The 17,980-nt window shown below is 58.8% G+C and overlaps 1 protein-coding gene across 1 annotated transcript; it reads left to right on the top strand.

Annotated features, from left to right (window-relative positions):
• Window positions 1-5,211: 5,211 nt before the first annotated feature.
• Window positions 5,212-17,876, top strand: INSRR (insulin receptor related receptor). Its single transcript, XM_070397099.1, has 22 exons — window positions 5,212-5,278; window positions 5,455-6,006; window positions 7,494-7,797; window positions 7,892-8,034; window positions 8,251-8,395; window positions 8,533-8,747; window positions 8,984-9,110; window positions 10,476-10,714; window positions 11,339-11,506; window positions 11,596-11,794; window positions 11,922-11,963; window positions 12,040-12,263; window positions 13,547-13,683; window positions 13,768-13,930; window positions 14,119-14,221; window positions 14,616-14,668; window positions 14,837-15,066; window positions 15,538-15,648; window positions 15,785-15,944; window positions 16,257-16,386; window positions 16,503-16,637; window positions 16,886-17,876. The coding sequence occupies exons 1-22, from the start codon at window positions 5,212-5,214 to the stop codon at window positions 17,184-17,186; spliced, it is 3,948 nt and encodes a 1,315-aa protein (XP_070253200.1). The 3' UTR covers window positions 17,187-17,876.
• The last annotated feature ends 104 nt before the right edge of the window (window positions 17,877-17,980 follow it).

Raw genomic sequence — 17,980 nt, 5'->3', positions numbered from 1 at the left:
CCCGGCGGCGCCCGCCTCGCCCGGGCCGGGCCGCCGTCAGTGCGCTCCTCCAGCGGCTGCTGGGGCTCCCCAGACACGTGCGCTGGGCGGTGTTAAAGACCCGGTCGCCAGGAAAGGGCGGAGCCAGCGGCCCCCGCCCGGCTCCGCCCCCTCTGGCTCGCATCCCTCCCCCACCTCTGCTAAGCCCCCAACTCAGTCCCCACCCCTTTGGAGGGGGGGCCGCGCCAGCTTTCTTCCCCAAGATCCCCCCGCTCTGGGAGACGCGGAGGGGCCATCGCGGAACGCCTCAGAAGTGTCTGCTGGGGTGGGGAACTGGGAAGCCGATACGGTATTTCTCCCCGCCTAAAGCAGCTGCATTTAGGGGGGAGGGAAGGGGACTGAGCCCGGGAAAGGTTGCCGTCCAGGTCATCCTAGCCAGTCCGGGTCTCAGATGTCCCTCCTCACGGCACACGTGCCTGTGGGAGTGCGCAATGTCACTTGGGGTAAATCAGGTGAAACCCACTCTAAACCCCAAGAAGAAAAGGGAAGGGACCCCAAAAAGACCCAACGCGGGACCTCGAGAAGGTGAAATCGAGTCAGAGAAAAGAGAAGGTGTTGCCCAAAAAGCGGGAGAAGGGGGACCGGGGAGCGGAGATGCCGATTTCCGGCAGAGACCACAGGGTGGCGCAAGAAGCCAGCGCGCAAAGGTGTGAGCTCCGCCGGGGTGGGGTGGGGGCGCGGCCTGCGGCGCCCACCGCCCTGCGCCTCCCGACCCCAGATCAGCACCCGGCCCAGGCTAGCCAGCGCTGGCCCCCAGGCCGGGTAAGTCCAAGTTGGACGGGCATCGATCGCCACCCCGACAAGAGCATCGATTTCTGCACGGAGAAATTAATAGATCTCTTAGCTCCTTGGACGCGGGAGCGGCCGGCGGGTGAAGCTGGGACCCGTCGGTCTTAGGAGGCCACACACCTGGAAAGCCCCTGGATCCCCAGCACCCAGGGCGTCACAGGGCATGTCCCAGCCCTCACACCCCGTCGGCCTTCGTAGCCTCAAGAGCCAAGAAGAGGAGGAGGATGAGAGAGACGCGGCGCGGGGGGGGGGGGGGGGGGGGGGTGCAGACAAGTGCTCCCGGGAAACAGTAGCGCGCAGCTCTTCTCCAGAACCCGGCACAGACCGCACCCCCCCCCCCAATTCCCTGAGGCACAGTCGCACAGACAAACCAGGCCAACCGAGCAGCCTGAATTCAAGAAGTCAAGGACAGAGGCTGGGCCCCGCAGGGCGATTGCTCTCTCCAAGGGGATAGTGGTCGGGACCACGGACCTGGCTGGGACGGAGGCCTCCAGGGATGCTGGGGGCGGGGGGGAGAGGTCAAATACTTTAATATTAAGGAGACACAATTCACGTTCCCGCCAGGTTTCCACAAGCTCGCTCAGCCAGGGCATGGCTGCCAGCAGTCCCCCCGCAGGTGTCGATGCTTGATGGCAGGACCTAGAACCCCGCTGCCGGCTGTGCGCCTCGGGTGGTGCAGCCCAGCTTGAGAGAAGTCCACAGGCGGCGCCAGGGAACTCAGTTCTTGGCCTGTCCACCCACCCCCCGCCCCCGCCCCCGTATTTTGGCCTTATTTCCCCAACAGACCTGTCCCCCATCGCACCCCCTCAGTTGTCAGGCTAAATATTTTGGCTTGGCTGGAGGGGCGGAGAGACCCGAGGCCGACAAACCAATCCCTTTGGACGGGGGGGGGGGGTGGGGGGGGGTGGGGGGGGGTGGGGGGGGGCGGGGAGCACGGGAGCCCCTGCGTGCGCGGCGGGGAGGCGGCCTGCGGCGGGCACTTGGGAGCAGAGCGCGCCCCTGGAGCCCCGGGAAGACTCTCCGTGCGCTCCCGGACCCCCGCTGCTCTCCGTGCGCTGCAAGCTACTCGGGCTTCTCTGGCCCTTGGCGCTGGTCGGCCTCTTAGACCCCTTTGCTCTGCACCCTGTGCGACCACCTCCCCATGGGGCCTCTTTGAGTCTCTTCCCCTGCTGCCTGCATCTCGGTCCTCTCCTCTCTGTCTCTGGCTTCACGCCGAGTCTTCGTTTCTAGCTGCCTGTCGCTGTCTGTCTCTGTGGTTGTCGTTCCTTTGTTCTGTCTCCTGCCGCATCTGGGGAGGATTCCTTGTGGCTGGGTCCCTACCCTTCCCCTCGCCTCCGAAGCGTGTGTTTCTGTGTCCCTTAGGGCCTGTCAGACCCTCTGCCCAGAGCCATCTGGAGAGTCAGGACTGGGGCAATGGCAGTGCCCAGACTGTGGCCGTGGGTGGCATGTCTGCTTGTGATCCTCCTGTCCTTGGGATCTGGCCTGGACACACTAGAGGGTGAGTCCCCGTGCTGTCTCCTAGGGCCCCATCTCCCTCCCAGCCAGCTGGGAGCCAAACCACTGAGCTTCCAGCTGGACTGTATCTATTTAGCTACTGCACTGTGAAGACGGGGGTTAGCTCTCAGAAGAACTTCCCACAGGAAGAGCAGTTAGTTCCCTACATGAGGGTGTTTGCCTCTCAGTTCCCTGGGAGGTGGGAAGGACCTTGAAGCACAGAGATGAATAGGTGCCCTCCGTTCACACTTGTGAGATCATGATCCCAGTAGAGCCTGAATGAGAACCAAAGGGAGGGAGGGGAGGCTTGGAGGTCACTCCCAGGGCCCAGAGTGGGCCGTGGGCAGGAATGGAATGGCAGCTGAGAACGAGGCACAATAAATGACTGAACCCCGTGTGCAGACAGGAGACCGAGGCTCAGGAAATCGAGAGAGAAGGCTAGACTGGGGTCCTGCGCTCCTGCCTCCAGGGCTGTGTCCCATATCCCCCACTTAGGGCCGATTCACTAGAGTGGGGGGGGGCTCCTTTCTACTGGTGCCCCAGGCCAGACAATCCCCATGTGTAGGGTTCGGGGGTGAGTCGGATCATGTAGACTAAACGGCCCTCCTGGGGGTGCTGGGGAATTGGCCAGGAGAGGAAAAAAGCTGAGGATAGAAGATTCAAAAGGGGAAGGATTAAGAGATGTCCCTTCGGCAATCCACCCTTCCCTCCCAGCCTCAGGGGGCTCAGGAGTCCAGCAAATCCAGTGCCTGCCTGAGACCCTAAGACAGGGGGCTTCGTGGGGGGGGGGGGGTAGGCAGAGTCTTCCCATCCTACACAGACAGAAATGATGCAAATGGGTTGGGATAGGGGGTCCCTGAAGAGTCATAGAGGCACTCTCTTCAAGGCATAGTCCCTCCCTGGCACCGCTTCCCCTCCTCCGCTGCTGTGCCAGGGCTGGGCACAGAAAATGCCAGCCAGAATCATGGTTGTCAGGACAGGAGCACGTCCCTGGGGGGGACGGAGGGGTGGGTGTTTGATCAGGGACCCAGATGTCCCATTCCCAGTGCAGCTCTGCACAGGGCCATGCCCTAAGGGGAAGCAGGCGAGGGTTAAACTGTGAAGGTCGGAGATTTGTTTTTCCAAATGACTCCCATCAGGGGAGCCCTAGAGAGGCCAAGGGGATGATGGGAAGTAGCACTGGGCACAGAGAGAAGCCCCATCTGCCTCGAAGAGCCTGATTGGCCGTTGTGTGGAGGGGCTAGAAGTGTTTTCTCATTCTCCCTCTCTTTTGTGTATGTGAGTGTACCTGCATGTGCTCACACACACACTCACAGAGTTGCTGGGCAGAGCTAAGCACAGGGACCATTAGTGACCACTAGAGAAGGTGTGGAGTAAGCTCCAGGGAGCCAGCCTTTCCTGTCCACCCCACTTTTAGCCATAGGGGGATGGGCCTGTTATGGGTGACCCCTGGGGTGTTGCTGAGGGAGGGAGTAGAGGCTGGAGAGGTTAGCAGGACTTGAATGGCAAGTGGAAGAATTCAGACTTGAGTCTTTCCCAGTGAGGAGCATGAAAAGTATCCTTGGGAGCAAGTGAGTACAGGGACCAGGTAGCCCACTGAGGGGAACAGTCCCCAGTGCCTTGGGGAGAGAAAGGAAGTGAGACAGGGACCCCGGAGAAGCCAGACATATCGGATCCTCACGGAGTGGACTTGGGATCCAGATGTCCATCAATTCAACCCACGGTTCCTGAGTGCCCAGTGGTTCCAGCTCTCAATTGGGTACCTTGGGGGATGCAGAGACAACTAACAAGGGTCCTGCCCTCAAAAGATGTCCTCCTTGGAGGGGGTGGCATAGATATAGAGAGCAACCGTTGAGGCCATGCCCCAGGTAGTCTAGTGTGGGCTAAGTGCTACTGAGCCCGAAGGGAAATTGATTAACTCAGGGTCAGAGGGTCAGGGAAGGGGTAGGGGACTCGACCTGAGGCTTGCAGGACAAGAGCTGAAGGTACTACCGGGTGAGGAACCCTTCTGAGGCTTTAGATATTAGTGGGACCAGTTTCTCAACACCCAAATGTCAGGCTGAGGAATTTAAACTTGAATTTTTGGCAATGGGGAGCCATGGAATGTCCCTTTGAAAGTAAACAAATGCAGGGACCAGGCATCTAGCTCCTTTAGGTCTGGGGGAGAAGTAGAGTGTATGAAGCTCAGACTGCTGATTCCCAGTCACAGAATTCATTCATTCATTCATCAAATATTTGTTGAGTGCCAAGCACTGTACTAGGACACAGCAAAGATTATACAGAGATCCCTGCTTTCTGGAGCTTACAGTAAACAAAATAAATAAAGTATATATTAGCCAGTGTTAAGAATCATGGAAAAAATAAAGCAGGAAGGGAATAGGGAGTGTCACAGTTTTAACAGGATGGTCAGAGGTGACATTTGAACAAAGACTTAAAGGGGCTGAGGGAGCTGTTTAGAGAGAAGAGTTTCTAGCCCAAGGGAACAGAACTTGCAAAGGCCTCAGGACAAGTCTGGCTGGCGTGTCTGAGGTACAGTCACGGGGGTCGGGGGTCAGTGTGGCTGCAGGAGAGAGAGAGAGGGGATGATGGCAGTGAGGCTAGAGGACTGTGGTAAGGACCTCGGCTTTTCACAGTGATGTGGGGGCCACTGGGATGTTTTGAGCAGCGAAGGAATGTGACCCAACTTCTGTTCTGAGAAGATCGTTCTGGCTATAAAGTGGAGAATAGACCGAAGAGGGGACAGGGTGGAAGTGGAGCGACTATCTGGGAGGCTAAATCCAGGAGTAGATGATGGTGAAAGCAGTAAAGCTGGCGACCAGCGGTTGGATTCTGGATGTATGTTAAAGACAGAGCCCACGGGGTGGGTGTGAGAAAAGGAAAGGAGTCAGGATGGCTTTAGATCTGGAGTCTGTTGCAAGAATAAAGCGGCAGTCAGTCCATGGAGAAGGGGAAGTGGGTGAGGGGCGCTCATCTGCTAGAGCCCCCTCAAGCTGCCCATGAGGCCTCCGAGGCCCTGAGAGGAGGGCACCCCACACCCACAGCAGAACCTCCCTGTTCTGCTCCCAGAGCTGCGGTGGGGTGAAGTGCTTGGCCCCGGCTGTCCTGACCACGGCCTGCCATGTGTGCCCACAGTGTGCCCCAGCCTGGACATCCGCTCAGAGGTGGCAGAGCTGCGGCGGCTGGAGAACTGCAGTGTGGTGGAAGGCCACCTGCAGATCCTGCTCATGTTCACAGCCACCGGCGAGGACTTCCGTGGCCTCAGCTTCCCGCGCTTGACTCAAGTCACTGAGTACTTGCTGCTCTTCCGAGTGTACGGCCTGGAGAGCCTGCGTGACCTCTTCCCCAACCTAGCGGTCATCCGCGGCGCCCGCCTCTTCCTGGGCTACGCGCTAGTCATCTTTGAGATGCCGCACCTGCGGGACGTGGGGCTGCCCGCCCTGGGGGCCGTGCTTCGTGGAGCTGTGCGCGTGGAAAAAAACCAGGAGCTGTGTCACCTCTCCACCATCGACTGGGGCCTGCTGCAGCCTTCCCCCGGCGCCAACCACATCGTGGGCAACAAGCTGGGCGAGGAGTGTGCCGACGTTTGCCCTGGCGTGCTGGGCGCCACTGGCGAGCCCTGTGCCAGGACCACCTTCGGCGGGCACACAGACTACAGGTGCTGGACCTCCAGCCACTGCCAGCGAGGTGGGCACCAGCACAGAACGCCACTCGGGGGCGAGGGGAAGGCAGGGTCAGAGGGTGGCCGCAGGGTGGAGTGAGTCAGTACTTTGCAGCCGCTGTTCGTTTTAGTCCTCAGTCATCCTAGGAGGCAGGAACTATGATGGAGCATAAGGTAGTCAAGATGTAGGCACTAGATGACATCAGATAGCAATGGAGAAGGTCAAGGGCAGGTACAAGGTGGGCGTGGGGGGAAGGGTAGGCATGAATGGCTACAAGACAGCAGCACAAGAAGCAGTTTCGGGCAGTGGTTAAGTACAAAGCCAGATGGCCCGGGTGCAAATCTCAGCTCTACTTATTGGCTGTGTTCTTTTAGCCCATCTGAGCCTCGCTTTCCTTATCTGTAAAAGGGTGGTAGAGTTGTTACGAGGAACAAGCTATTCTATAAACCACCTAGGCTGTGGTAGCAGTTCTGGTCCTGAGAAAAGGGACCACAGCACAGGTGCCCAGGGTGAGCTGACAGTGTTGTACGGGGGAGGCTGGGAGCTGGGTAAAGAGAGGAGGAGGCGGCAGATGAAGGACAGGACAGATGAGGACAAATACGTGAGGTGGGAACTTCTTTAGGAAGTAAAGTGCAGGGAGAGGAAACAAAAGGAAGGGAGGGGAGGAAGGGGGGGGAGGATAAGGAGGGGATGGGGGGAGGAGTTGAAAGTTCTAGGGGAGCGGAGGCAGACCTTTCAGAGTCTGGGAGCAGAGCGGGGGTCCCCCAAACCGGGGCTCTTTCCAACAGTTTCTGGAGATCAGCTTCCCTCACCCTCAGCCTCAGGGCAGAAGAGTAACCAGATCCCGACTGTATCCTCCCAGCCCCACCTCCCTGCAGCCTCCCTGTTGGCTGTAAACACAGCTGCTGCACGTCCTCTCTCATGGCCTCTCGTGTGTACAGTGTCAACACGCCCTGGCTGACCCCCCGCCGCATGCACGCTCCCGCAGACACGCAGCTGCCCCTGTGCAGATTCCCAGGCCGTCGCTTCCCCAGCCCCCAAACCACCCACTTTTGCTTGGGGCTGCCTCCAACCCAGGGCAGAGAGCTGAAGAGGGAGGAGGTCTGGACAGGGGCCTGGGGGAAATGACCAGTGGCGGCCCCTTCTTCCACACACTCCCAGGCCCACCTTGCCCTGGGCCAAGCTGCTCAGGAGAAGCTGGCTGTTTCCCCCTGGCGCCGTGCCCAGCGATGATCTGGGCACCAGGCCTAGACAGGACAGCAGGCGGGGGAGCAGCAGCCCTGATGGACAAGGTCACTGCTCTGTGCTGAGTTCTGACACCCCTGACTAGGCACTGTGGGAGGTGGGGAGCCACGGTCCTTGTCCTCAGCAGCCCCTGCCTGAGGAAGCCAGCAGCCAGTGTTAGCTGAATGGGAGTGGTTTGGGTTCAGACTAAGAGGGTTACCCAGAGGGAGGGCTTGGGGCCAGGACCGAGGAGGCTGGATACAGTCTCACACAGCACTCTGCCCACAGTGTGCCCCTGTCCCCATGGGCTGGCCTGCACAGCTGGGGGTGAGTGCTGCCACATGGAATGCTTGGGGGGCTGCAGCCAGCCGGATGACCCCAGTGCCTGCGTTGCCTGCCGCCACTTCTACTTCCAGGGCGCCTGCCACCAGGCCTGCCCTCCAGGCACCTACCAGCACGAGTCGTGGCGCTGTGTCACAGCCGAGCTCTGTGCCAGCCTGCGCTCTGTGCCCAGCCTCCCCTCCACCTTTGGCATCCACCAGGGCAGTTGCCTGGCCCAGTGCCCTCCAGGCTTCACCCGCAATGGCAGCAGGTGAGTGGAGGGCGGGTGGGGGTCACCCTGGGAGTATCAAGAAGGTCCACCCTGGTCCAGGGCTCATGCCACGCCCTCTGCTTGCCCCTGCCAGCATCTTCTGCCACAAGTGTGAGGGGCTGTGCCCCAAAGAGTGCAAGGTGGGCACCAAGACTATCGACTCCGTCCAGGTGGCACAAGACCTGGTGGGCTGCACCCACGTGGAGGGGAGTCTCATCCTCAATCTTCGCCAGGGCTGTCAGTACCTCCCTCGGGGCAGTCCCTCTCTCCTGGCCGCGCCCTTCCTCCCTGCCACGCCCCTTACAGAGGCCCAGCTAAAGCACCACTTCCCATTACCCTGGGTCCCGGGCTGAGGACCCCCCTTCCCTGCATCCCACTGAGCCCCCTGCCCTGTGGGACCCACCACTGTCCCTGTCCCTCCCCCTGCTCCAGCCCTGTCCTCCCTCTCCCCAGACAACCTGGAGCAGGAGCTGCAGCACAGCCTGGGGCTGGTGGAGACCATCACTGGCTTCCTCAAAATCAAGCACTCCTTCGCCCTTGTGTCCCTGGGCTTTTTCAAGAACCTCAAACTAATCCGGGGAGATGCCATGGTGGATGGGTAAGGGGTCAGAAGCAAGCCTCTTACCAGCTCCCTCTATCCCACCTTCCCTACCCTCCCAAGAGGAGCCCATAGGGCACCTCCTCCCATCCCCGCCCCCACCTCCCGTTTGGAACAAGGTCCCCTCCGGCCCCCAGGAACTACACTCTGTACGTGCTGGACAACCAGAACCTGCAGCAACTGGGGTCCTGGGTGGCGGCAGGGCTCACCATTCCCGTGGGCAAGATCTACTTCGCTTTCAACCCACGCCTCTGCTTGGAGCACATTTACCACTTGGAGCAGGTGACCGGCACGCGGGGGCGGCAAAACAAGGCGGAGATCAACCCCCGGACCAACGGAGACCGCGCTGCCTGTGAGGCCCCAACCCCAACCCCAACCCCAACCCCAACCCCAACCCCACCCGAGGGGGAGCGAGCACACGGCCCCGAGAAACACCCAGCCGTGCAGCCGGGTGGGAAGGGGCGCTTGGAGCGGACTGGGCGATAACTTGTCCTCAGAGGCTGCGTTGGGGGTGGGATGCCGCGGGGTCCAGGTCGGGGCTTGGAAGTAGGCGGTTGAGAGCAGGTGTTCGCCACTCGCCCCGCCCAGGCCAGACTCGCACCCTGCGCTTCGTGTCCAACGTGACCGAGACCGACCGCATCTTACTGCGCTGGGAGCGCTACGAGCCGCTGGAGGCCCGAGACCTACTCAGTTTCATCGTGTACTACAAGGAGTCGTGAGTCCCCTCCGGGACAGGGCGTGGCGGGGCCAACCGGGGGCGGGGCCAGCCAGGGGCGGGGGCCAACCGGGGCAGGGGCGAGGCCCAGCTGGGGGCGGGGCCAACTGGAACGGGGCGGGGCTAGGGCGGGGACCAGGGGGGCGGGGCGGGACGGGAGCAAAATCCTCCTGACTGAAGGCAGCAGAAGGCAGGCTGAGAGGGTTACCCTCTTAGTCTGGACCCTAAGTCGCACTCACTGTAGGGTCCACCACCTCTGGCCCCTCCCCTCCCCTTCATCCCTCCGTGTGTGGTTTTCACCTCACCCAGGGAAATGGGGCGGGGAGTCAGGACTTCTGAGAGCCAGGGAGAGGCTCCCGCTGGGAAGGCTTGGATAATTAAACTTCAATTCACTATGCTAATATTCTGTACTGACCACACGCTCCTGCCCCAGCAGCGGTCTGGGGAGCGGCCACTAATTTGGCCAGTTTTCTATGCAGCGCGGCCAGCATTTCATTAAAGCCTGACGAAGGAAGGGGGCAGGGACGCTTGGGAGAGAGTGCACTGACCAAAGCAGGAGGGCTAGTGCTTAGGCCGCAGGAAGGACTTCCCCAAAAGCGTGGCCAGGACTCAGAAACAGAAGTCCTTACAGGAGAGATGGATTTGGGATGGCAGGCTGGGAGGGCAGGGGTGAGGGTCCTCCCCTCGAATGGTGGAGAGGAGATGGGAGCTACTTGGCTTAGAAGCAGTTTCTGGGAATTAAAATTGAGAGGTCTTACTTGCTCACTGAGCGCAGGGCCTGGCCTGGGAGGAAGGGAGGGAAGTCAATGGTGGGAGGCCTGCTCAGATGGCCAAAGCTCCCCTAGGCCTCACCGGTAGGTGAAGGTCTCTAGCAGGGGGAGCTGCAGAGTTTGTTAAATACAGATTCCTGGGCCCCGCCCCTACAGAGTCTGACTCAGTTAGTCCTGGATAGAGCCCACGAACCTGCATTTCTAGCTAGCTCCCAGGTAATACTAAATCTTCTGGTCCCGGAACCATACTTTGAGGAGCACTAACATGGGTTGCAATGTAAATGTCACCCTCGGCTTGTGCAGCTGACAATCTGCACACCTATACTCAAGGGCAGAGGGTCGCAGAGGTCCTTCAGGAAGCCCCCGCCATCACTGCCTTGCAGGGTGGGTGTGGCCGTGCCCCCTTACAGACTATGTGGATCCTGCCTCAATCCAGCTCTGAGCAGACCCACTCAGTGCCACCAGGCACCCACCCCAAAGGGTGGACGCACATCGGCTTCTGGATGTCCTCATGCGTATTTGAAGAATGACAATAGCAATCCTGGGGTGATTCAGAGAGGAGGGGGCTGCTAGAAGTTGGGGGTGGGGTGTTCAGCCCGTTCCAGAATGCCACGGAGCACATAGGTCCAGATGCCTGTGGGGCCCAGAGCTGGAACCTGCTAGATGTGGAGCTGCCCCTAAGCCGCAACCAGGAGCCAGGGGTGACCTTGGCACCCCTCAAGCCCTGGACACAGTACGCAGTGTTTGTGCGGGCCATCACGCTGACCACTGCTGAGGACAGCCCCCACCAAGGAGCCCAGAGCCCCATCATCTACCTCCGAACCCTGCCTGCAGGTAGGCCTTTGAGGGAGTGGGAGCTAGATGCCTGGGTCCTAGTGAGGATGGGGGAGCCCAGGCACCAGAAACAGAGATGCTGAGTCACTGAACATCTGGCCCATAGAGGCTGGGAGGCCAGATGCTTGAGTCCTAGAAGGAAGAGGGGGCAGGCTCTGGCCAGGTAGTTCTGTAGGTTAGAGTGTCCTCGATACACCAGTACTGTGAGTTTGATCCCCAGTCAGGGTGCGTACAAGTAATAAATGCATAAATAAGCGGAACAACAAACCTCTCTCTGCTCTCTCTCTCTCTCCCTCCCGCCTTCCTTCCCTCATTCCCTTCCACTCTCTCTAAAAATCAAAGGGGAAAAATATCCTCGGGTGAGGATTAAAAAAAAAAAAAGAAAAGAATAGGGGGAATTCTCCTAGATCCTAGGAGGCTGTGGGTGGAGAGTGCAGGGGCAATAACTGGGCCAAATCAAGGGCCTTTGGGGACGAGGGAAGAACAAAATACTCAGTAGTAGGACAAGGAGGTTGAGAGTCACCTATTCCTTGGGACAAGTGAGGGCTGGACTCAGAGACAGGGGCCAGACAGTATTTGAAAAGGGACCTGAAGCTTCTCAGTGGTACCCTCCTCACACCCCAGCACCCACCGTCCCCCAAGACGTCATCTCCACGTCCAACTCCTCCTCCCACCTGCTGGTGCGCTGGAAGCCACCGACCCAACGGAATGGCAACATCACCTACTACCTGGTGTTGTGGCAGCGCCTGGCAGAAGACAGCGACCTCTACCTCAATGACTACTGCCACCGCGGTGCGCAGGGAGGAGGCGTGAGCACGCGGGGACGGGGCGCCCGGCCTGGGGACCGCCAGTCTAACGGCCTCCCTCCCCTGCCGCGCCAGGCCTGCGGCTGCCCACCAGCAACAACGACCCCCGCTTCGACCAGGAAGACGGAGAACTCGAGGCGGAGATGGAGCCCGGCTGTTGCCCGTGCCAACAACACCCACCTCCGGGGCAGGTCTTGCCGCCACTGGAGGCGCAAGAGGCCTCGTTCCAAAAGAAGTTTGAAAACTTCCTGCACAACGCCATCACCATCCCCAAGTGCGCCGGCCGGCGGGGCGGGGCGAAGGGGCGGGGCCTGGAGGGTGGGGGGCACCTGGTTGTGGGTGGGTTTAGAAGCGGTGCACACCGTCTGCAACCGTGACAGGGCCCTCCCTGGTCTCCCCAGATCCCCCTGGAAGGTGACGTCCATCAATAAGAGCCCTCAAAGGTGAGCAGGGGCGGGGCCAAGGCTGAGGGGTGTGGCCGGGGTGGGGGCACCTGGCTCTGACTCTCACCCTCCCTAGGGATTCCTCCGGGAGGCACCGCCGCGCCTCCGGGGCCCTCCGACTCGGGGGAAACAGCTCAGATTTCGAGATCCGGGAGGACAAAGTGCCCCGAGAGCGCGCAGTGCTGAGTGGCCTGCGCCACTTCACGGAGTACCGCATCGACATCCATGCCTGCAACCACGCGGCGCACGCTGTGGGCTGCAGCGCGGCCACCTTCGTCTTTGCGCGCACCATGCCCCACAGTGAGTGACCCACCCCACCTTCTACACCCACCACCGACCCCAAGCACCCTCTCCGGTCAGTGCTCCAGCTAGCGAGTTTGAGCTCCAGCTAACCCCAGGGCCTTGCTTTCATCCTCCTCCCAGTCCCCGTAATCCTAGCGTTTCCTCAAACCTCCCAGGTTAGCCCCCTATTGTTTGTATTTGAAGGTGAGAACATCAGAGAGTGCACTCACACAGCCTATATGGTATAGCCTACGACACACTAGGCTGTATGGTATAGCCTACGACACACCTAGGCTGTATGGTATAGCCTACGACACACCGAGGCTGTATGGTATAGCCGACGACACACCTAGGCTGTATGGTATAGCCTACTACACACCTAGGCTGTATGGTATAGCCTACGACACACCTAGGCTGTATGGTATAGCCTACGACACACCTAGGCTGTATGGTATAGCCTACGACACACCTAATCTGTATGGTATAGCCAACTACACACCTAGGCTGTATGGTATAGCCGATTGCTCCTAGGTTACAAGCCTGCACAGCATGTTACTGTACAAAACAACACGAACTAAATCAAGCACAAGAGAAAATGCAATCAAGAAGCACAGTAAACATGCAAGATGCAGCAGCCATAACACCGCATTCTGTTTGCCAGCGACCATGTTTTATGAGTAGAAAGAGTACCCTCTAAAATAACGACAGCCCCGGCTGGGTGGCCCAGTTGATTGGAGCGTCGTTCCCATACACCAAAAAGTTTGCAGGTTTGATTCCGGATCAGAGCACATACCGAGGATGAAGGTTCAATCTCCTTTGAGGTGATCACAGGAGGCAACCTAGCCATGTTTCTCTCTCACATTGATGTTTCTCTCTCTCTCTCTCTCTCTCTCTCTCTCTCTCTCTCTTTCTCTCTCTCTCATCAATAAAAACATATCCTCATGTGAGGATTAAAAATAATAATAATGTGATGCCAGAAAGTATATTATAATATATACAAAACCAGTACCATAGCGTTCGTTATCATCACCTATTATGTACTATGCACAGTTGTATGTGCTATACGTTTATACACTGGCAGCAAAGTAGGCTGGTTTACACCAGCATCCCCACAAACAGGTGAGTAATGCTCTGTGTTATGACGTTAGGACAGGTACACAGTCAGGAGCAATAGGAATTTCCCAGCTCTATTATAACCTTATGGGACCCCCACCATATATGTGGTCCATTATTGACAGAAACATCCTTAAGGGGCACATGACTGTCCTTGTGGCTGGGCTAGCTGATGCCCTCTCTTGCAGGAGAGGCTGATGGTATCCCAGGGAAGGTGGCCTGGGAGGCGGCCAGCAAGAGCAGTGTCCTCCTGCGCTGGCTGGAGCCATCGGACCCCAATGGACTTATCCTCAAGTACGAGATCAAGTACCGCCGCTTGGGAGAGGTAGGTACCCCAGAAGGCCCCCTAACCCAGCCCCAGTCTATGCCTCCATCCTTCTCCCAGCCAGCTGTTCTGTGTTGCCCTCAGGAGGCCACAGTGCTGTGTGTGTCCCGCCTGCGATATGCCAAGTTTGGGGGCGTCCACCTGGCCCTGCTGCCCCCGGGAAACTACTCCGCCAGAGTGCGGGCAACCTCACTGGCTGGCAACGGCTCCTGGACCGAAAGTGTCGCTTTCTACATCCCCGGCTCAGGTACACACAGCCCCTGTCCCAGACCTGTACTCGCAAACAGCGCCACCAGGTCCCTAGGGCCCCCATCCCATCCTCGCCCCATCCTCACCTCCCACTGAGGAAAGAGAAGTGTCCTCTACCCTCTGACTTCTCCACCTTTGACCCCGCCCTCTGCTGCCCTCTGTTCCTGTCCACTGACTGGCCACCAGAGGAGGAGGACTCCGGGGGGCTGCACCTTCTCACTGTCACCCCCGTGGGACTCATGCTGCTCATCATTCTTGCTGCCCTTGGTTTCTTCTACAGCAAGAAGAGGTAAGAACAGGTCCTACTGGCCCCCAGCCGCCTTCTCTCCATGAGCCCTCAGCGTAAAGTCAGTGCAATCAGGAGGGAGTAGATGCTTGGTGTCAGGTGCCTCCTGGGACGGAATAAAAGAGGGAAATGGGGGCAGGGCTTTGGTTAGCTGGGGTCTAAAGATTTGCTGAGGAGGTAGGAGCCCTCTACACTGTCCTCCCTACTCCCTGGGTCTAAGGACCAAGACCCAGACCAGCTTAGAGAGTGATCAGAGCTCCCCGAGGGGTCATCCTGACCAGGGCCGAGGGTGTTCAGGACTTCCCTCCTCCTTGCACTGTCCCTCTTCCTTGCCCTCTGATGTTGCTCCTTCCTTCCTGGGGACCTTCCAGCCTGACCCCCTCACCTTCCGTTGCAGAAACAGCACCCTCTATGCCTCTGTGAATCCAGAGTACTTCAGTGCTTCTGATGGTAGGTCCGGGGGTGAGTGGACAGGTGGCGTGGACAAGAGACAGGAGGGGTGGACAGGCAAACTTGCAGGAGACCTTTTTGGAGCAGGCAGCTGTGGGACCCTGAGCCCTTCAGAGGCGGAGTGGCAGACAGCAGTATCCTTGCCTTGTGACCCCCACCTCCTCTCAGTGTACATCCCTGACGAGTGGGAGGTGCCTCGGGAGCAGATCTCCATAATTCGGGAACTGGGCCAGGGCTTCTTCGGGATGGTATATGAGGGGCTGGCTCAAGGACTTGAGGCTGGAGAAGAGACCACACCTGTGGCCCTGAAGACGGTGAATGAGCTGGCCAGCCCACGAGAACGCATTGAGTTCCTCAAGGAAGCCTCTGTCATGAAGGCATTCAAGTGTCACCATGTGGTAAGGGAAGCTCAGTGGCATTGTCAGGGTCATAATTAGGTAGGAGGATCATGTCAGGGATGAGGTCAGGGTACCATCAAGGTCAGGGTTGGGATTGTAGTTAGGACCCTAATTGGGGTAAAGGTCATGGTTGGGGTTAGAGTCAAACCAGGGTCAGGGTAGGGTCATGATAGAATCATGGCTAGGGCTGAGATAAGTCATGGTTGGGGTCAATATTGAATGTCAAGATCATTATTGGGATCATGATTGGGATCAAGATCAGAGTTGGGCCAATCATAAAGACTAGGATGATAGTCAAACATAATCAAGGTCATGGTCATTGTTAGGCCAGGATTAGAATTATGCTTTTGCTTGGGGTTAGGATCAGGTTTGGTGTCTGGGTCAGAGTGTGGTCACAGCAGGCCAAGATTTTGGCCAGACGGGTCATGGAGAGCTGAGGGGACCTGCAACTAGGCTCTTTGTTCCTCTCAGGTACGTCTCCTGGGTGTGGTGTCCCAGGGCCAGCCAACTCTGGTCATCATGGAGTTAATGACTCGTGGGGACCTCAAGAGCCATCTTCGATCTTTGCGGCCTGAGGCAGAGGTGAGGCCTGGGAGAAGACTCTGAGCCAACGTGCTGGAGAGTCAGAGAAAATGCGGGCATAGTTGTGGTGGGTAATCCTTGGTGAGGAGTCCTGCCTCTAGGTTCCTTCGTCACCCGTCCCCTCTCCTGGCTCTAGAATAACCCTGGGCTCCCACGGCCAGCACTGGGAGATATGATACAGATGGCTGGTGAGATTGCAGATGGCATGGCCTACCTTGCCGCCAAAAAGTTTGTGCACCGAGACCTGGCAGCCCGAAACTGCATGGTGTCCCAGGACTTCACCGTCAAGATTGGGGGTATGGAGGGTGCCAGGCAGGTGGGGGCAATCCGAGGAATTGAGAGACTTCTCCTAAGCTAGGTACCCAAGGTCCCAGGCCTGGTCCATAGCTCTGTCCCTGGTAGTCCCCCCCCACTTGCCCCCGACCCTGAGTCTCAGTCTCCCTGTCCAAGTACAGAAGGGTCAGATGGGAGAGTCTCTGATATACTTAGAGCCCTCGCTTTCCAGGATTCTTAGAGACTCTGGAGGTGGAGAGATTGGAGAGGTATTCTTGCGGCGGGAGCTGGTTAAGGCTCTGCTGCTCCACACCCTCTCCCCCCTTGCTTTCCAGATTTCGGGATGACTCGAGATGTGTATGAGACAGACTACTACCGCAAGGGCGGGAAGGGGCTGCTGCCTGTGCGCTGGATGGCTCCCGAGTCCCTCAAAGATGGGATCTTTACCACCCACTCGGATGTCTGGTGGGGCCTGGCTGGAGCAGAAGGCTTGGGGGATGCGGAGGTGGGGTCTGGGGAGAGGCCTGGGTGCAATCCCTCATGAAGGGTGCTGGGTTCAAGCCCTCCTGTGTGTCCTCCAGGTCCTTCGGCGTGGTGCTCTGGGAGATCGTGACCCTGGCTGAACAACCCTACCAGGGTTTGTCCAATGAGCAGGTGCTCAAGTTTGTCATGGATGGTGGGGTCCTGGAGGAGCTAGAGAGCTGTCCCCTCCAGCTGTGAGTCACCCAGCCTGCCCCTTCCACATCCCTGCTCTGCCTCCCCCTGTCCCCTGCCCTGGGACCTGGTCTACCTCCTCTGATGCTTTCACTTCCACGATGCCCAGCTCTGAGCCCAATTCTAAACCCCCACTATGATGCCCATTTACTCCCCTGTGACCCCCCCCCCCCAACTCATCCTGACTAACCCTCTCAGTACAAGAGGCAGGGGATGTAGACCCTCTAACGCTGCCCTCCCACACCACCAGGCAGGAGCTGATGAGCCACTGTTGGCAACAGAACCCACGCCTGCGACCAACCTTCACCCACATCCTGGACAGCATTCAGGAGGAGCTGCGGCCTTCCTTCCGCCTCCTTTCCTTCTACTACAGCCCAGAGTGCCGGGGGCCCCGGGCTTCCCTCCTGCCCACTGATGGGGAGCCCGACTCCCCACCGTCCCCAAAAGAGGCTTCCTCAGACTGCAGCCCTCAAAACGGGGGTCCAGGGCACCGAGGGACACTCCCTCCCCTGTCTGATTGGCCTCCCACGGGCAGAGAGGAAGGGCTCTGACCTTTGTGGCTGAGAGATGTGCAGGCTTTCATACCCGCCCCCCCCCACCATGGGGTGGCCAAGGGAGGGTCAGACAGCAGGGGCAGGCAAGGTGGGGGTTGGTCAGAGCAGACTCACTGAGTCCTCCCTGAGGAAGGCAGCAAGGTCCTAGCTGGAGCGGAGACTAGGCCCTCACCGAGCCCCTTCTCAGACTAAGAAGTGAGGGCCTGTCCACCCCAGAGGTCTTGTCGGGAGAACCCCACCCTCAGCCCTCAGGTCTCTGTGGACATCTGGGGCCATCAACACACTTGAAACCAGATAAGCGACCAGAATGGGCCTGGACCCTTCTCTGTCCATGTCTGGGCTGCTGGGAAGGATGGTCCACATAACTGCCTTTCTCACCACTGCGTGTCACCGCCTACCCTCTGCCTCAGACCCCAGGGGGAACGGTTCTCAGCCTGGCCCTTAGGCCTGCCCTCACTTCCTCCTCTCCTTTGCCATCGCAGGGATTTCCAAGCTTGGTGCTCCTCCTTCCTCTTCCCCTGGAAAATCCCTTGGAGTGAATCACCCCACCCCTCCCAGTCACATTCCCTTAATCTCCATCAGACCCTTCGATTATTAAGGCTTTAAGAGGTTTGCTTCCTCCCTGCCCTCGATCCTGCCCCCACCCCTCCCCTCTCCAGGGAAGCCACAATAAATGCCAATGTCTGTTTGTACCCTGGTTCCCAGCAGCCCACTGTCTCTTTATCTCTCTGGGGTTAACGCTGGATGAGCTTCCTCCCTCCCTCCTTCCGTGGAGATCTGAGGTGGTGACC

The sequence above is a fragment of the Myotis yumanensis genome, unplaced genomic scaffold (assembly GCF_028538775.1).
Source record: "Myotis yumanensis isolate MYYU_CA2020_CCGP unplaced genomic scaffold, mMyoYum1.0.hap1 SCAF_17, whole genome shotgun sequence".
NCBI lineage: Eukaryota > Metazoa > Chordata > Mammalia > Chiroptera > Vespertilionidae > Myotis > Myotis yumanensis.
This window is presented reverse-complemented; position numbering and strand designations above follow the sequence as displayed.

Bases quoted from the DNA above. Each gene is read 5' to 3' on its own strand.
- INSRR (XM_070397099.1), top strand. From the start codon at position 5,212: ATGGCTTTAGATCTGGAGTCTGTTGCAAGAATAAAGCGGCAGTCAGTC. The intron at 13,684-13,767 runs GTAGGTACCCCA...TGTTGCCCTCAG, and splicing joins AGTACCGCCGCTTGGGAGAG to GAGGCCACAGTGCTGTGTGT. The intron at 15,067-15,537 runs GTAAGGGAAGCT...TGTTCCTCTCAG, and splicing joins CATTCAAGTGTCACCATGTG to GTACGTCTCCTGGGTGTGGT.